General features: G+C 42.6%; 1 protein-coding gene across 1 annotated transcript; it reads right to left on the reverse strand.

Annotated features, from left to right (window-relative positions):
* Window positions 1–927: 927 nt before the first annotated feature.
* Window positions 928–6,762, reverse strand: LOC311114784 (tropomyosin-like; the record flags this gene model as incomplete). The annotated part of the gene is made up of 7 exons (XM_084190021.1): window positions 928–1,010; window positions 3,080–3,149; window positions 3,378–3,440; window positions 3,651–3,726; window positions 3,786–3,904; window positions 5,938–6,063; window positions 6,649–6,762. The coding sequence occupies 7 exons, from the start codon at window positions 6,760–6,762 to the stop codon at window positions 928–930; spliced, it is 651 nt and encodes a 216-aa protein (XP_084046147.1).
* Window positions 6,763–16,976: the final 10,214 nt, after the last annotated feature.

Raw genomic sequence — 16,976 nt, forward strand, 5'->3', positions numbered from 1 at the left:
CAAATGTAAGCACATTTTAAGCTAATACTACTACCATAGTACCATAATGCCAACCAAAGTCTAATCAAAGACAAAAAAAACATAGGTTTGTGAAGAGGAGCTTTCGGTTTTATTCAAAGCTGCTCAATAATAAATTAAACACAGAGAAACATTTAAAGACAGGAAATGAAATTAAGAACTACAGAGTAGAAGGGTAAGGATGGCTGACATGGATGGATGGAAAGTTTATTTTACAGAAAGCCAAATGAGTCAGGGTTCTGTACAAAAGCTGGTCTATAGGACGGCAGCGGCAGCAGAGGCCCAACGCACGGTGGTGCTGTGGTAAAGAAGAGACGTGGAGACATAGGGGACAGGATGTTGGGCGATACTGCCATATAGTTGTAGTAGAGAGAGGCCTCTCAACCAGCGGGTGGCGTCTGTGATGGTTGTGAGATGATGTAAACAATTTAACTGGAAAAGAATGAGGGGAGAAACATAACGTGTTGGAGGGACAAATAATAGAAAGGCAGGTGACTGATATGACATGCAGGATGGAAACCACAGCATACAGAAGAGAAAGCAGAGCCAGGTACTCAAAAAGGGTTGAGAGATACACTATTCTGAGGGGTCAATTTAGATGTTTCTAAAAGCTTACAAAAAGGGATTGTGATTGTACAACTTTAATTGTACAATGCGTGTTAGGTTGAGAAAACTATATAGAATCTAACTAAAAAGGCACTAGCAAACTACAAAGGCAAGAGCTATTTGCTGTTGCATGGCAGAAGCGTAAAGTGAGTTGGTATTAGTAGGCACTGAAACTAAAATGTGAGCGGAAAAATCCAAACAGATGAAACAGACAAAACATATGCTACTAGAGGGAGTAGCAGTAAAATGGTGAGTGGGTGGGGCCTATGCACAACACACAAGCAGACACAAGCAGGTGATAGATTACATGGAGGTCATGTCGTTGAGAGCGTGGTCCAGTTCCTCGCTGATGGCCTTGTACTTCAGTTTCTGTGCATACAACTCATCTATTATGGGTGGAGTGGAGGAGGAGGAGAGGAGTGGAAGAGAACACATCGATGGGGTGATAATGAAGGGTGGGGACAGCAACATGATAGACAGAGCAAAGAAAGGAGGTGAAAAGGTAGGAAAAAACAAAGGATTATCCGAGAACAGAACTGAACGAAATAAAATACAATATCAAACCAAAAAATAATAGGGTAAAAATAGGATGTGCACAGGCCACTAATGCCCTGTTAGATTGTTTAGACCAAGCAGGAAATTACTAACTGAAACCCTGATGAAGGCACCTTGCTGTCGACATGTTTGTATCTAATTAAGACATATATTACATCGGAGTGACATAGTGTGTAGCTGCTTTCTTTTCCAGAAGGAAATGACAACATGGTCTCCACCCAAATGATATAGAGCTCCATTGTGAATGCTTTGTCTTTCCACAGCTACAGTAACACAGTCACACCAACAGCAGCATGAGAAATGCCTTTCCCTGGCCTGCACTAGCCTAACAAACACTGACTGTGTGTCAGCCATGGCACTGGCCTAGTCTGCCCAGCACAGAGCTGACTGTGCAGAATGTAGATACAGTATCTGATGACAACACAGAGGATGTGATGAAAGGTTAGACTTGACAATATTTGCACATTACTCTTTTAAAAATTCTTCAAGCTCTTGTCTTGGTTGTTGATCATTGCTAGACAGCCATTTTCCAGTCTTGCCATAGATTTTCAAGCCGATTTAAGTCAAAACTGTAACTAGGCCACTCAGGAACATTAAATGTCATCTTGGTAAGTAATTCCAGTGTATATTTGGCCTTGTGTTTTAGGTTATTGTCCTGCTGAAAGGTGAATTTGTCTCCCAGTGTCTGTTGGAAAGCAGACTGAACCAGGTTTTCCTCTAGGGTTTTGCCTGTGCTTAGCTCTATTCTGTTTCTTTTTATCCAAAATTGGTAGTTACAGTCTTGTCCCATCGCTGCAACTCCCGTACAGACTCGGGAGAGGCGAAGGTCGAGAGCCATGCGTCCTCCGAAACACAATCCTGCCAAGCCGCATTGCTTCTTGACACACTGCTCGCTTAACCCGGAAGCCAGCCGCACCAATGTTTATATTATTTTTTAAATATTTTTTGGGGGGGTATTTTACCCCCCTTTTCTCCCCAATTTCATGGTATCCAATTGGTAGTTACAGTCTTGTCCCATCGCTGCAACTCCCGTACAGACACGGGAGAGGCGAAGGTCGAGAGTCTTGCCTCCTCCGAAACACAACCCAACCGAGCCGCACTGCTTCCTGAAACAGTGCCCGCATAACCCGGAAGCCAGCTGCACATTTTTACATTTTTATATTTTAGTCATTTAGCAGACGCTCTTATCCAGAGCGACTTACAATTAGTGAGTGCATACATTATTATTATTTATTTTTTCATACTGGCCCCCCGTGGGAATTGAACCCACAACCCTGGCATTGCAAACGCCATGCTCTACCAACTGAGCTACATCCCTGCCGGCCATTCCCTCCCCTACCCTGGACGACGCTGGGCCAATTGTGCGCCGCCCCATGGGTCTCCCGGTCACGGCCAGCTACGACAGAGCCTAGATTCGAACCAGGATCTCTAGTGGTACAGCTAGCACTGCGATGCAGTGCCTTAGACCAATGTGTCGGAGGAAACACTGTACAACTGACAACCGTGTCAGCGTGCATGTGCCCGGTCCGCCATAGTAGTCGCTAGAGTGCGATGGGATAAGGACATCCTGGCCGGCCAAACCCTCCCCTAACCCGGACGACGCTTGGCCAATTGTGCGTCACCTCATGGGTTCTCCCGGTTGCGGCCGGCTGCGACACAGCCCGGTATCGAACCCGGATCTGTAGTGACGCCTCAAGCACTGCAACGCCTTAGACCGCTGCGCCACTCAGGAGGCCTGATTCTCCACATTTATCCAATGTAAAAAACACTATTTCAAATTTTGCTACATAAGACCGAATCGAGCCGGTCTGTCACATATGTTCTGTTTTACTATACAACACCTCAGATTTTCACATAGAAAATGCTTCACAATATATGAAATAAAAGAAAAGGTCCATACCCTCCAGATCATCAATGGTCTTCTCAAGCTTGGCCACGGACCTCTCAGCGAACTCAGCACGGGTCTCAGCCTGTAGCACAAGAGGCAGACAAGATGTGATGAATGTCTCCCATCCTCATCACACCAAAACATATGTTCCAACATAGATATAGATATATAATACAATGTCTGGTGTCCTCCACCCTTTCTATGGTCTTACTTTATCGAAGATCCAGTGGCTAACATGCTAACGCTAATGTCCCACTTGGTAAAGTGAATAGGAAACAGGGGCTAATATGCTACGCTAAAGGGAACTCACCTCCTTTAGTTTGTCTGTGAGAACCTTGATCTCCTCCTCGTACTTGTCCTCCTTCTGTGAGTACTGTAGTGACATAGTGGAGCGCAGGTCAGAGAGCCATCATCACAACACTACCGACATTAACTGGTTCAATGGATAACAGGCAGAAATGACTGGGCCTACTCAATAGAGTTACCTCACTTTATCTCTATGGCTATACTAGCAGGCAATGGGGATATAACCACTGACTGCAACAACCTGAGAAGACATACACCTGTCTAAACAGACACCTACCTTCTCTGCCTGAGCCTCAAGAGACTTCAGGTTGTTTGTGACTGTCTTCAACTCTTCCTCTAGCTCAGAGCATTTGCTGGTGTTTTAGGTATGGTTGAAGGAACAGAGGGGAAGGAACAAATGCCAGAGGAGGACCGACGGGAGGGAGAAACAGGAGTTATAACAGGGTAATAAGCGTAATAATAAAGAGCACGATCCAACTCCTCCTCAACCAGCTGGATACGTCTGTTCAGGGAAGCTACATCAGCCTCAGCCTAAGAGAGCACAACATGGAGAAACCACAATGTCAACCTGTTGCACACTCAAACAGTCACACTTTCTTACATAATGCACACCAGATACAGTATCTGGAGAGATGTGTAGTGTAATGGAGGAGGTTGGGGGTCACTTTTGGACACCTCTGTGGGGGGTTTCTTAACACTATAGGGGACTAAGATTTAAATGTGAGGGAAAGGGATAAGGGCCCAGACCATGCTGTAATTTCATCCTAAACTTCAGCATTATATATAACATTATATAAACAAGATTTTATAAACTATACATTTTATATAGGCCTGATTGGTATGTTTGGAAAGGCATTGACCAATATAAACATAATAAGATGCCTACTATGTAAATAGATGTAGCTACAGGAGGCATAGGATGATAGTGTATGATCGACTAGACTGGAGCATGCTGAAACTGCAGCAGCCTTGGCTAATGTGTTTATTTTGGAGCCTGCCTGGCACGTTTTACCATTAAATCATTTCTCACTTTCCCATTTCTTCATCCTTTTACGCGTATCACATGACAGACAAAACTTATATATTTTTTGCACTGTAAAAACATCCATATTCTGTCTATCGTTCTACCAAGCGTGTTGATCAAATGTGTACTAATACTGTCGTCAGGTATACTGCAGACGAATTGTCTTAAATTATTAGCTAGGGCTTACGGAATCCCTCGCATCCCTCTCCAGACCCAGTTCCTTCTGCAGCCTCTCTGCCGACTCTTCTGCACCGTCCGCCTGCTCTTGTAGTGTTTTTATTTTCCTTTTTACAGCTTCCAGCGACGTTAGCCCGGCCATTTCGCTTGTTTACTGCCTATTTTCTATTGCCTACGCCTTTTTCTAACGGTTCTCGGGCCAGAAACGCGCAACGATGCCGGGATGCGAAAATCTGCTCCCGTCCCTGTGTTTTTTTTCTACAGCTACTGGGGAGGCTGGGACTTGCGCTAAATGACACCGGAAGTAACACATTTCACACATTGCGCAAAATTGTCTCAAAATATCCCGAAATCTTCTGTTAAATAGGTTTTTATTTATTGTATCGTAGTGAGATAATATGACTATGTCATGATGACTTATTGGCCATTAGCCTATAATGCCCCTCCCCCCTTACAGGCTCATGCTAGTGGTGCTGTGATTGCGCATCTTGTTAATTTATTATTGAGGGGGAATTTAACCCATAATAAACGTTTTAAAATAAACATTTAAAACGTCTTTAAAGACATTCATTTTATTTTGAAAGATATCTCATACATGGTGCCAAAAGTAACATGATTATCCCAATTCATAATATTGATAGACCTACAGTATAGGCTACTTAAAGTATTTATTTATTTGTACAATTTTGTATAAATATTTTTTTACTATAATTACTATCATCATCATTTGGAGTTCTTTCTAAACTGACACAATAAAAATATCTAGATGCATGTTTCCTATAAGAACAAATGTTTATTTATTGGCGTCCCCTACAACATTCTCAATAAAAGGAGAAGTAAACGTTTTCATTTGACGAGTGAATATATAATGTATGACACCTATAAATCTAAGTTAAAGCTATTTAAAATATTCAAAAACTTCCACCAAACTTTTAACTGAAATTCTAAACGGGCCCCCATTTTAACCCAACAGGTTGCGGGGTGCACATGTTGCACTGCCTAAACCTGTCAGCTGTAACTTGGCCATATAAAGCACACAGCTAAATTTAACCTTCTGCTTGGATCTTCGAGGAGGGTGGCACACAAGGCACATTTGTTAGGCCTACAGTTGGTCTACTCAGTCTTATTTGGTTTCCATGAACACGTGGAATATTGCGGATGGCAGGCCTATGGTTTAGCTTAATGAAGACGCAGGTATTAACCATAAACAATTACGTAGGCTATTCCGAACTGAAATAATAAAATAATCTTAACTTATATGTATATGTATGTTGAGGTTCAATGTTAGCAGATTGTTTGTGGCCCCCCTGACGCCCACTAACACTTCGGACAGGTTTATGCCAACGCGCCTCTTCAAACTTACATCTGTGGCTTTCTTCTCAGCGAGTTCAAGTTTCTCCTGGGCATCCTTAAGAGACTCAGAGTACTTGTCCAACTCATCCTCTGTTCCCTTCAGCTTCTTCTGCAGCGCTACCAGGTCATCCTCAAGCTGATAGTTGGTGGAGAATATCATCAGTTCAATTGGGGTGTGCCATGAGCAGCAAAGAAGCACACACAGGAGCGCGAACGCACAGCCAGAAACAGACAAAAAAGGGAAGAAAACAAAAGCCAAGAGTTATGGAAAAAAGGCAAACACTTACAAATGCTTCAAGATATCGTCTTAGTCTTTGGACAAGTATTTACATTTCATTTATTCAATCCACTCACAACACTAGAGTGGCATACGTTAATCAATAGACTACGCTATTCATGTTTTATGGTAAAAAATATATAATCTAAGGCTATATCACGCATAACGCGGTGATATTAATCGACCAAACAATAAACGTTTTCTAAACCTTCCTGGAGTCCAAGAATAAAACATTGTCACGCCGCAAAAACAAATATATTCCCAATACGATTAAATACAACAATCAATACTGATCCTCATACTCTTCATCCTCTGAGACTTAATTTAATCAATATCGAGAGAGAGAGAACGCTCCAAAGCACTCCGTGCCCAAACATTTGACGCACAGTGCCAATGGCACCCGTGCGCAATAAGACAGAACACGATTTCTCTATGGATGCCGACCTGTTTGCTCTTGTCCTCCGCTGCCTTTTTGTCTCCCTCAGCTCCCTCAGCTCTGTCCAAGGCATTCTCCTTGTCTAGCTTAAGCATCTGCATCTTCTTCTTGATGGCGTCCATGGCTGCTGTGTTGTTGGGTTGGCCTCACCAACTGACAAAAAACAAACTTTGAGTAAAACCCTGAGAAGCTCCGCGCGTCTGAACCACACTGAACTTGAAGCTGTAGTGCAAGCTCGAGCCGACTGTAACTTGTCAAATATGTGCTATAGCAGAGGAGTTACTGGATCCCCATGGATACCAAATGCTTTTTGGGGAAACGACGCCAGCTGCTCTCTTCCGGGGGTCCTGTCTTTTTTATGGCTCTCCTCGCCGATTCGTTGATCCAAGACATTTTACCGTTGATAAGACTATATATGGGTTATGGGCGAGAAGGTGGCACCCCCTCCAAGACGTCTGTTCCTGTTTCAAACACTGTTCTGAGAGGTAGGCTACAGCCAGGGAAGGCAGTTTGGGGAGTTGGGGTCAGTTTAAGCACAAGGAAGTGAAGGTGGACAACAAAAACATGATCTTTGACTGGAATTGCTCATTTAATTCTGGAAGGATTACTTACATTTGTTCAAGACAGCAGTTCAAATAAGGCTTGAGAGAGTAATTTTTATAGGAATAAATCATGGCATAGTAATCGTTTTTATGTTACCATTCCTCCAACCAAATTCATGTTTAAAATAATTGCGTCGCCAAGGCCCACACTTAGTTTAGCCATTCACCACCACTCTTGATTATGAATCGTGTCTCCACTATGAACCATAACACCTGAGAGATGGGGTCATGTAACTCTGATCTCCAGAGACAAAATAAGCTGTTATTAAAGTTAAAGTTATTAATAATGCAGTTATTAAAGCAGTAAAGCAGACAAATATAGTCTGAGTGTTTAAGCCCCTGTGAAAAGAGATTGTCCCTGGGAGGGGTGTCATATTATTTGTACTGAAGTGTTCTGTCAGTGATACAACACAGTAGGGAGGAGCATGTCAACAAATCCCACAAGACATTGTTCACAATCTGAAGAGGGGCATCAGATAGTCTTGTATTCAACAGTGGCATATCATCCAGCTTGTCTCGACTCCTCTGTAGCTCATAAGTGCCTTGGAGTTCTTTCAAATTGGCCGCAGGGAAAGATAAGAGTGCTTTGGCATTTCAGCAATCCCCGTCTTCCTCTGTGACAGTTCACTGGTCTAGGAGAGTCAGTCACAGCTGTCACACTTGAACAGTAGAGGAAGAACCAGATACCTCTCCAAACACACTGTGATTGGCTGCATGGTATTAACTTATACCCTCAACTTTACTTTTACCTAAATCATTTCTAGGATACATTTTTATGGGGAAGATAATGAAAAAATAATGTCTAGTACTGACATTTACAGTCCATTTTACTTTACAGTACTCATTCGTACAGAACATTGATTTAAACTTTAGGTGATATCATGTGTGTGAGAGGTACTGCTCTTGTAAGCCTATACCCCATAAAGGAGAACAGAACAACAACACAAACAATTAAGTCTTTATATCCCCATATCCTTCTGGGTTGACCCAGCGACATCTACTCAAACAACCTCTTCTTCTTGTCCTCGCTGTTCCTCCCATGTTTTCTTGAGGGGTATTTTTAGGAGCATCTTGTTTGCACAAGTTGCACCTGTTACATACTGTACATAGCTCCTAATCCTACACTCTAAAAAATTAGGGGTTCAACAAGGGTTATTCTAAGATCCTCAAAGTTCTTTGAAGAACCTTAAGGTTCTTGGCACTGAGAAATGCCCCCAAAAGGTACTTAGAAGAACCCCATAGGAGGTGGGGTTCATCGAGGAACCTCTGTGTGCAATAATAGTGTTTAACATGATTTATGAATGACTTCCTCATCTCTGTACCCCATACATACAATTATCTGTAAGGTCCCTCAGTCAAGCAGTGAATTTAAAACACAGATTCAACCACAAAGACCAGGGAGATTGTTCAATGCCTCGCAAAGGAGGGCACCTATTGGTAATAAAAAAGAAGCAGACATTGAACATCTCTTTGAGCATGGTGAAGTTATTAATTGGATGGTGTAACAATACACCCCATCACTACAAAGATACAGGCGTCCTTCCTAACTCAGTTGCCGGAGAGGAAGGAAACCGCTCAGGGATTTTACCAATGGTGACTTTAAAACAGTTACAGAGAAAACTGAGGATGGATCAACAACATTGTAGTTACTCCAAAATACTAACCTAAATGATAGAGTGAAAATAAGGGAGCCTGTACAGAATAAAAAATGTGGCAAAGCAATTAACTTTTTGTCCTGAATACAAAATGTTATGTTTGGGTCAAATCCAATACAGTGGGGAAAAAAAGTATTTAGTCAGCCACCAATTGTGCAAGTTCTCCCACTAAAAAAGATGAGAGAGGCCTGTAATTTTCATCATAGGTACACGTAAACTATGACAGACAAAATGAGGAAAAAAAATCCAGAAAATCACATTGTAGGATTTTTTATGAATATATTTGCAAATTATGGTGGAAAATAAGTATTTGGTCAATAACAAAAGTTTCTCAATACTTTGTTATATACCCTTTGTTGGCAATGACACAGGTCAAACGTTTTCTGTAAGTCTTCACAAGGTTTTCACACACTGTTGCTGGTATTTTGGCCCATTCCTCCATGCAGATCTCCTCTAGAGCAGTGATGTTTTGGGGCTGTCGCTGGGCAACACGGACTTTCAACTCCCTCCAAAGATTGTCTATGGAGTTGAGATCTGGAGACTGGCTAGGCCACTCCAGGTCCTTGAAATGCTTCTTACGAAGCCACTCCTTCGTTGCCCGGGCGGTGTGTTTGGGATCATTGTCATGCTGAAAGACCCAGCCACGTTTCATCTTCAATGCCCTTGCTGATGGAAGGAGGTTTTCACTCAAAATCTCACGATACATGGCCCCATTCATTCTTTCCTTTACACGGATCAGTCGTCCTGGTCCCTTTGCAGAAAAACAGCCCCAAAGCATGATGTTTCCACCCCCATGCTTCACAGTAGGTATGGTGTTCTTTGGATGCAACTCAGCATTCTTTGTCCTCCAAACACGACGAGTTGAGTTTTTACCAAAAAGTTCTATTTTGGTTTCATCTGACCATATGACATTCTCCCAATCCTCTTCTGGATCATCCAAATGCACTCTAGCAAAATTCAAACGGGCCTGGACATGTACTGGCTTAAGCAGGGGGACACGTCTGGCACTGCAGGATATGAGTCCCTGGCGGCGTAGTGTGTTACTGATGGTAGGCTTTGTTACTTTGGTCCCAGCTCTCTGCAGGTCATTCACTAGGTCCCCCCGTGTGGTTCTGGGATTTTTGCTCACCGTTCTTGTGCTGATAACAAGTTCAAACAGGTGCCATTAATACAGGTAACGAGTGGAGGACAGAGGAGCCTCTTTAAGAAGAAGTTACAGGTCTGTGAGAGCCAGAAATCTTGCTTGTTTGTAGGTGATCAAATACTTATTTTCCACCATAACTTGCAAATAAATTCATTAAAAATCCTACAATGTGATTTTCTGGATTTCTTTTCTCAATTTGTCTGTCATAGTTGACGTGTACCTATGATGAAAATTACAGGCCTCTCTCATCTTTTTAAGTGGGAGAACTTGCACAATTGGTGGCTGACTAAATACTTTTTTCCCCCACTGTACAACACATAACTGAGCACCACTCTCAATATTTTCAAGCAAAGTGGTGGCTGCATCATGTTATTGGCATGCTTAAAATCTTTAAGAACTGGGGAGTTTTTCAGGATAAAAAAGGAACGGAATGTAGCTAAGCACAGGAAAAATCCTTGAGGAAAAATCCTTGAGGAAAAATCCTAGAGGAATCCTATAATCTTTTAAAGAATAATGTGCAAATGTTGCACAATCCAGGTGTGGAAAGCTCTTACAGACTTACCCAGAAAGACTCACAGCTGTAATGGCTGCCAAAGGTGCTTCTACAAAGTATTGACTGAGTGGTGTGAATACTTATGTAAACGAGATATTCATGCTTTTCATTTTCAATAGATTTGCTAAAATATCTAAAAACATGTTTTCACTTTGCCATTATGCAGTATTATGTGTAGATGGGTGAGAAAATAAATCAATTTAGAAAATAATGCTGTAACACAACAAAATGTGGAATAAGTCAAGGGGTATGAATACTTTCTGAAGGCACTGTATGTACTTTGAAGCAGACTAAAGCACTAGATGAATAGTTTGCAGTGCTCTCTAATGTTCTCCCTGGGGTGTCTGCCTATCTCTTTTTATGGCAGGCACTAGACAGGCAGCTCTCTTATTAGCCTGGGCTTTGTCCAACTGCTGCCAGGCACAGCATGCTGCTCATACACACAGGTCAAAGACCACAGAGACTTCTCATACACAGATATCAGATAGACTCAGAGCAGAAGCCATGCTATCCCAGGACATTCTGGGCTAATGGAGACAGATACTAGACACAGATACACTAACACAGTACCTGGCCAACTCATAATGGTTTAAAAAGTCTAGAAAAGCATCTAGGGCCTCTGATAGCCTGGTCCCAGATCTGTTTGTGCTGTATAGTCTTCTCCTAAACAGCTCTGGGACCAGGCTGGGCCAAAACAAAGTACACTGCTAAAAATAAATAAAGGGAACACTAAAATAACACATCCTAGATCTGAATGAATTAAATAATCTTATTAAATTCTTTTTTCTTTACATAGTTGAATGTGCTGACAACAAAAATCACACAAAAATTATCAATGGAAATCAAATGTATCAACCCATGGAGGTCTGGATTTGGAGTCACCCTCAAAATTAAAGTGGAAAACCACACTACAGGCTGATCCAACTCTGATGTAATGTCCTTAAAACAAGTCAAAATGAGGCTCAGTAGTGTGTGTGGCCTCCACGTGCCTGTATGACCTCCCTACAACGCCTGGGCATGCTCCTGATGAGGTGGCGGATGGTCTCCTGAGGGATCTCCTCCCAGACCTGGACTAAAGCATCCGCCAACTCCTGGACAGTCTGTGGTGCAACGTGGCGTTGGTGGATGGAGCGAGACATGATGTCCCAGATGTGCTCAATTGGATTCAGGTCTGGGGAACAGGCGGGCCAGTCCATAGCATCAATGCCTTCCTCTTGCAGGAACTGCTGACACACTCCAGCCACATGAGGTCTAGCATTGTCTTGCATTAGGAGGAACCAACCGCACCAGCATATGGTTAATGGCAGTCAGGTTACCTCTGGCGAGCACATGGAGGGCTGTGCGGCCCCCCAAAGAAATGCCACCCCACACCATGACTGACCCACCGCCAAACCGGTCATGCTGGAGGATGTTGCAGGCAGCAGAACGTTCTCCACGGCGTCTCCAGACTCTGTCATGTCTGTCACATGTGCTCAGTGTGAACCTGCTTTCATCTGTGAAGAGCACAGGGCGCCAGTGGCGAATTTGCCAATCTTGGTGTTCTCTGGCAAATGCCAAACGTCCTGAACGGTGTTGGGCTGTAAGCACAACCCCCACCTGTGGACGTCAGGCCCTCATACCACCCTCATGGAGTCTGTTTCTGACCGTTTGAGCAGACACATGCACATTTGTGGCCTGCTGGAGGTCATTTTGCAGGGCTCTGGCAGTGCTCCTCCTGCTCCTCCTTGCACAAAGGCGGAGGTAGCGGTCCTGCTGCTGGGTTGTTGCCCTCCTACGGCCTCCTCCACGTCTCCTGATGTACTGGCCTGTCTCCTGGTAGCGCCTCCATGCTCTGGACACTACGCTGACAGACACAGCAAACCTTCTTGCCACAGCTCGCATTGATGTGCCATCCTGGATGAGCTGCACTACCTGAGCCACTTGTGTGGGTTGTAGACTCCGTCTCATGCTACCACTAGAGTGAAAGCACCGCCAGCATTCAAAAGTGACCAAAACATCAGCCAGGAAGCATAGGAACTGAGAAGTGGTCTGTGGTCACCACCTGCAAAACCAGTCCTTTATTGGGGGTGTCTTGCCTATAATTTCCACCTGTTGTCTATTCCATTTGCACAACAGCATGTGAAATGTATTGTCAATCAGTGTTGCTTCTTAAGTGGACAGTTTGATTTCACAGAAGTGTGATTGACTTGGAGTTACATTGTGTTGTTTAAGTGTTCCTTTTATTTTTTTTGAGCAGTGTACATGGAATTATATTTACACAGAGTTAACTTATCTGTGTAAATTATATTTAGGTATTCTTACTGGGGAAGTGATAAACCATTTTACTACAGTGGAATTTCATGCCCATGCCTCGCTTCATATTTCAGCTATTCAGTCTCATAAAAATGCTTATCGAGGGCACTGAAGTATCTGACCCTCTGATTCTATGGCCCTCCATTACTGGGAACTTGGGATAACATCAAACTTACTGTATCTCTCTGTCAGTCATGTAATACATGTTCTACCTTGATGCCTCTAAGCCCATCCTAACAGTATACCCCTCAATCCCATACCACTGGTCTGACAATAGCATTGTGGTGAGTAGAGTATTCCCAGAATTCTCAGGGTGGTGGGAAGTATGTGGCCCTGTAACGCGGTCGGTCGTAACGCGGTCGTGGGTGAGTGTCAGCGTAATGGTCTCTGGTAATAACTATGTGAACCCTGCAGACCTCTGGCAGTCCTCTTCATTAACCAGGACTTTCTGGTATTTTGATAAAAAATCTTAGCACAATGGGTCAGGTGAAAAGGGGCTTTTAATGCAATAGACATTGTCTACATTCTCAGAGTATTCGAATTCCACAATGGGATCAATAGCTACATTTCATTCCTTCCAAAAGCTTCCATATGTGCCTGTATTGTAACACATGGGTGCAGAAAGGTTCTTAGAACCCCCCATGTCACTATAGTTTAAGAACTCCTGAGAAAGGCAGATGATTTCATCTTCACAACGTTGAGACTAGTTGAACAATTCCTGTTCATTTTTCACACCAGGTGGGTGCTCCGACAGACAGACACCGACACGCTAGATGATTGTTTGACAACAGCTACCCATCTAATTTACAATGTGGTTTGGGCGGAGCAGAACCTTGCTACCTCTGAGGTCACCCACCCACAGATAACATCCATGTGTGATGTGTATGTGTAGCTCTGGGTGCAGCATTCAAAAGGGTGGCTGCAGCTGGCCTGGGAACATTACGTCATTGGTGTGTCATTTTCCCTCTGCGGCAGCATGTATGCCAAGGAGTTGGGGTTGGAGGGTGGGAGGTTTCTAAGAGTCAGCTTGCCTCAGATGAAAGACAACAGCTGATTCAGGAAGTTTTATTGTGACGACATGTGGCACTATACCTCTTCAAAAAATTTAGCTACACTCCTATTGACTTTCAATTCCCAATATGTTTTAACAGAGACGTTTCCTTTGAAAACTGAGTGAAGGGAACACATTAAACCACATATAGCCCAGGCTTCTCACGCGTCAACAAGACGAGATTTGGAAGGGTGGCCCCGCGAGACTAGACCATATAAAGCTTACAGGCTATTTTATGGGGCTGTACAATTCCAATTGTAAACCAGTAGATTGTGCCATTTTGCCTTTACCTGTCCAGCACCATGAGATCAGCGATTATAGTATTGAGATTCACCCTTCCTGCTAAGAATTATGGGTACTATCCTGCAGAAGGAGGGAGCAGCTGTGCCAGTGTAATTTACAAATCACCTCCCTCAGACTTTAGAGCGGGCCAGAATTAGTACCTGTCTCAGCTCTAACCAACACCAGCTCAATATAGCACAAGGCTCACTGCTGTCTCAGAAATACCAATCTACCTTACACTCCACTGACAGAGGAGCAGCTTAAAAAGGGACCCTGCCTGAAGAAGTCTCCTCTAGAGCAGTAATTGTCTCTTGAAACCACAGGATCATGTTCTGTTATTGCGGTAGTAGTGCATGTTTTTATGTGCAGGATGTGATGCTATGATTTATGTGATTATTAAAGCTTTACTACAGTATACATGTCAGTAGTCTGTCACAGGCTTTCACCTCATCTTTAAACAACATGATCGAGGAATCCCAGGCTTATACGTTAGTAGTGCAAAAATACGACTCCTCTGTCATCTGTGACTTGATTTCCAGCTGGCCTGAACCTGAGAATGTAGATTAATCTAGGAGAAGGCTGCTGGAATCAGGCACAATGTTAGCCTGTCCATTCATGATCACATTCCTGTATTCAATAAGACAACTGAAAAACACAACAGGTAAAAACAACACAATTCTGCAGGCCATATTAATTTGAAAACCTTTATTTTCAGTGAATACAAAAAATATGTTTTCTTGTGGCCAGATAAATAGTTTACATAGTGTATGTCATTGTCACTTCATATCGATCTTTCTTGTAGTACTGCACTTTAATTATCATTGAATTCATTATAGGAAAAACATACAGGTATGAATAGTTTCTCCCTACCATTGAAATGTGTCACACTACATTAACAGTGACAGCTATATATCTTAATATCCTTATTACATTTATAATTCAAAAAAACTATTCATCGTGGCTTGAAAGAGAAAGAAGAAATGCAATCCATAAAACTTCTATGATTTACTTGTAACTTACAATAACCGAACAACAGACTCCAATCTGTCATACGTACATAGTTCAGAAGCCTTGGTACATGCCCATGGAATGCAGTACAAAAATGTGTTGTCTTCATATATATCATATACATACGTATACATATACTGATGGTACTTTTTACACAGCGACACATTCGTCTCTGCCCTCAAGGCCATGGGTGCATCAGGCAGAAAGATGGAGACAGAGGTACAGTTTATAGGACAATACAGTAGTACCTGTGAGGCCTCATGGATCTTGCCGTGTTTTTCATCTCTTGGTAATAGGCTATGACAGGAACAACTAAAAAACCTACTCATTGATACTGACCACACTCCATTATCCAGCTAGATAAGCTGTCACAAGCAGACCAGACGCTGTATGGGCTACAGACTAAGGCACTAATGACATAATACTACAAAGACCAGATGTGTGAACTCAGACAGAACTGTACCTCTGTTTGAATTGTAGAGTCCAGTGTCACACATCAATACAGAATAAAAAATGTCTAACGTGGACCATTTGTAGTTTGTTAGGGTTTATTGTCCTTATGTTCAGAATACCAATACCATTCAGTGCGTTGTGTACTGTAGGTGTATTTTCTGTTCCGAAAGTAATAGCAGAACCCCGAAGCCATGCACATGACTGACACCGCAAGAGCAGAACATTACCTCACAATAATTGTTAGTTTGCTAACCGACACTCACTGACTGTCCATAAAACTAATAAAACCAAACACTAGAACCAAACCTGGGTTGTGTTCATTAGGATTTTTAATATTTTTTATGAGCATTTCCTATTGGACAATTCTAGGTAGTCACTCCCGGTTTCAGTCAGTTTTCCTCCTTTTGGTGCCTAATGAACACAACCCTGGCAAAAAGAAGGTAAATATACTTCAAAAGTAGCATTTCCCACTACAGTTACACAGAGCACCATTAGAGTAAGCGAGAGACGGATTCAACAGGTGAACAATAAAAGGATGTGATCCACTGTAATGGTCCAACAGGCCCCTATGGAGGGATGGGGGACTTTGCCCCGTGTAAGACAGCAGGGGTAACCATCAGAAGCACAGTACATTGTGCATAGTCCGCTTCGCATTCATTCAAGAGGTCTGGGGTGTTACAATATGAGAGCCATCCATTTCAGTTTGCATTATGAGTTGTAGAGAAATCACACTTTATTAATGAGAATCTTTGTTATAACATTTTTCAGATTGCATGGATGTTTTTTAAATTCATCAATCAACTCCTAGTTAAAATCTTAATAAATGATCAAGACCAGCAGTTGTTTCCTACATTATTAGTATTTTTTCCTACAGTATCTGAACGGTTTTCAGAGGTGTAGTGTTTGAGGTTTGAAAAGAGCAAGCAAGAGGAGCTTCATTACATTGCATGTCAGGAGGCTGTGAGGACACCAATCACTGCCCCCTACAGCACCTTCATAGTATTGCATTATGAATGTCAGCTGTATGGCTCAATATCAACTGTAAACTAATGAAAATAGTAGAGGGAAGCCAGTTAACTGACTACCCACGGTCCAGGTTATGCAGCGCTAGGAGATCTGCAGTAGTGGGAGGGATGAGACCAGTTAAGCTTACTGTAAATGTCAGAGTATCTTAACTTGCTAAAATTGTATTCTGTAGTAACTCTGCCTCCAAATCACAGACATAACAGTAATACATTGTAATGCATCATAAGAGGTTGTAGTAAAGAGGTCTCTAGCTATTAGACCCAAGTTTAA

The sequence above is a fragment of the Coregonus lavaretus genome, assembly GCF_964263955.1.
Source record: "Coregonus lavaretus genome assembly, contig: HAP1_SCAFFOLD_467, whole genome shotgun sequence".
NCBI classification, from domain to species: domain Eukaryota; kingdom Metazoa; phylum Chordata; class Actinopteri; order Salmoniformes; family Salmonidae; genus Coregonus; species Coregonus lavaretus.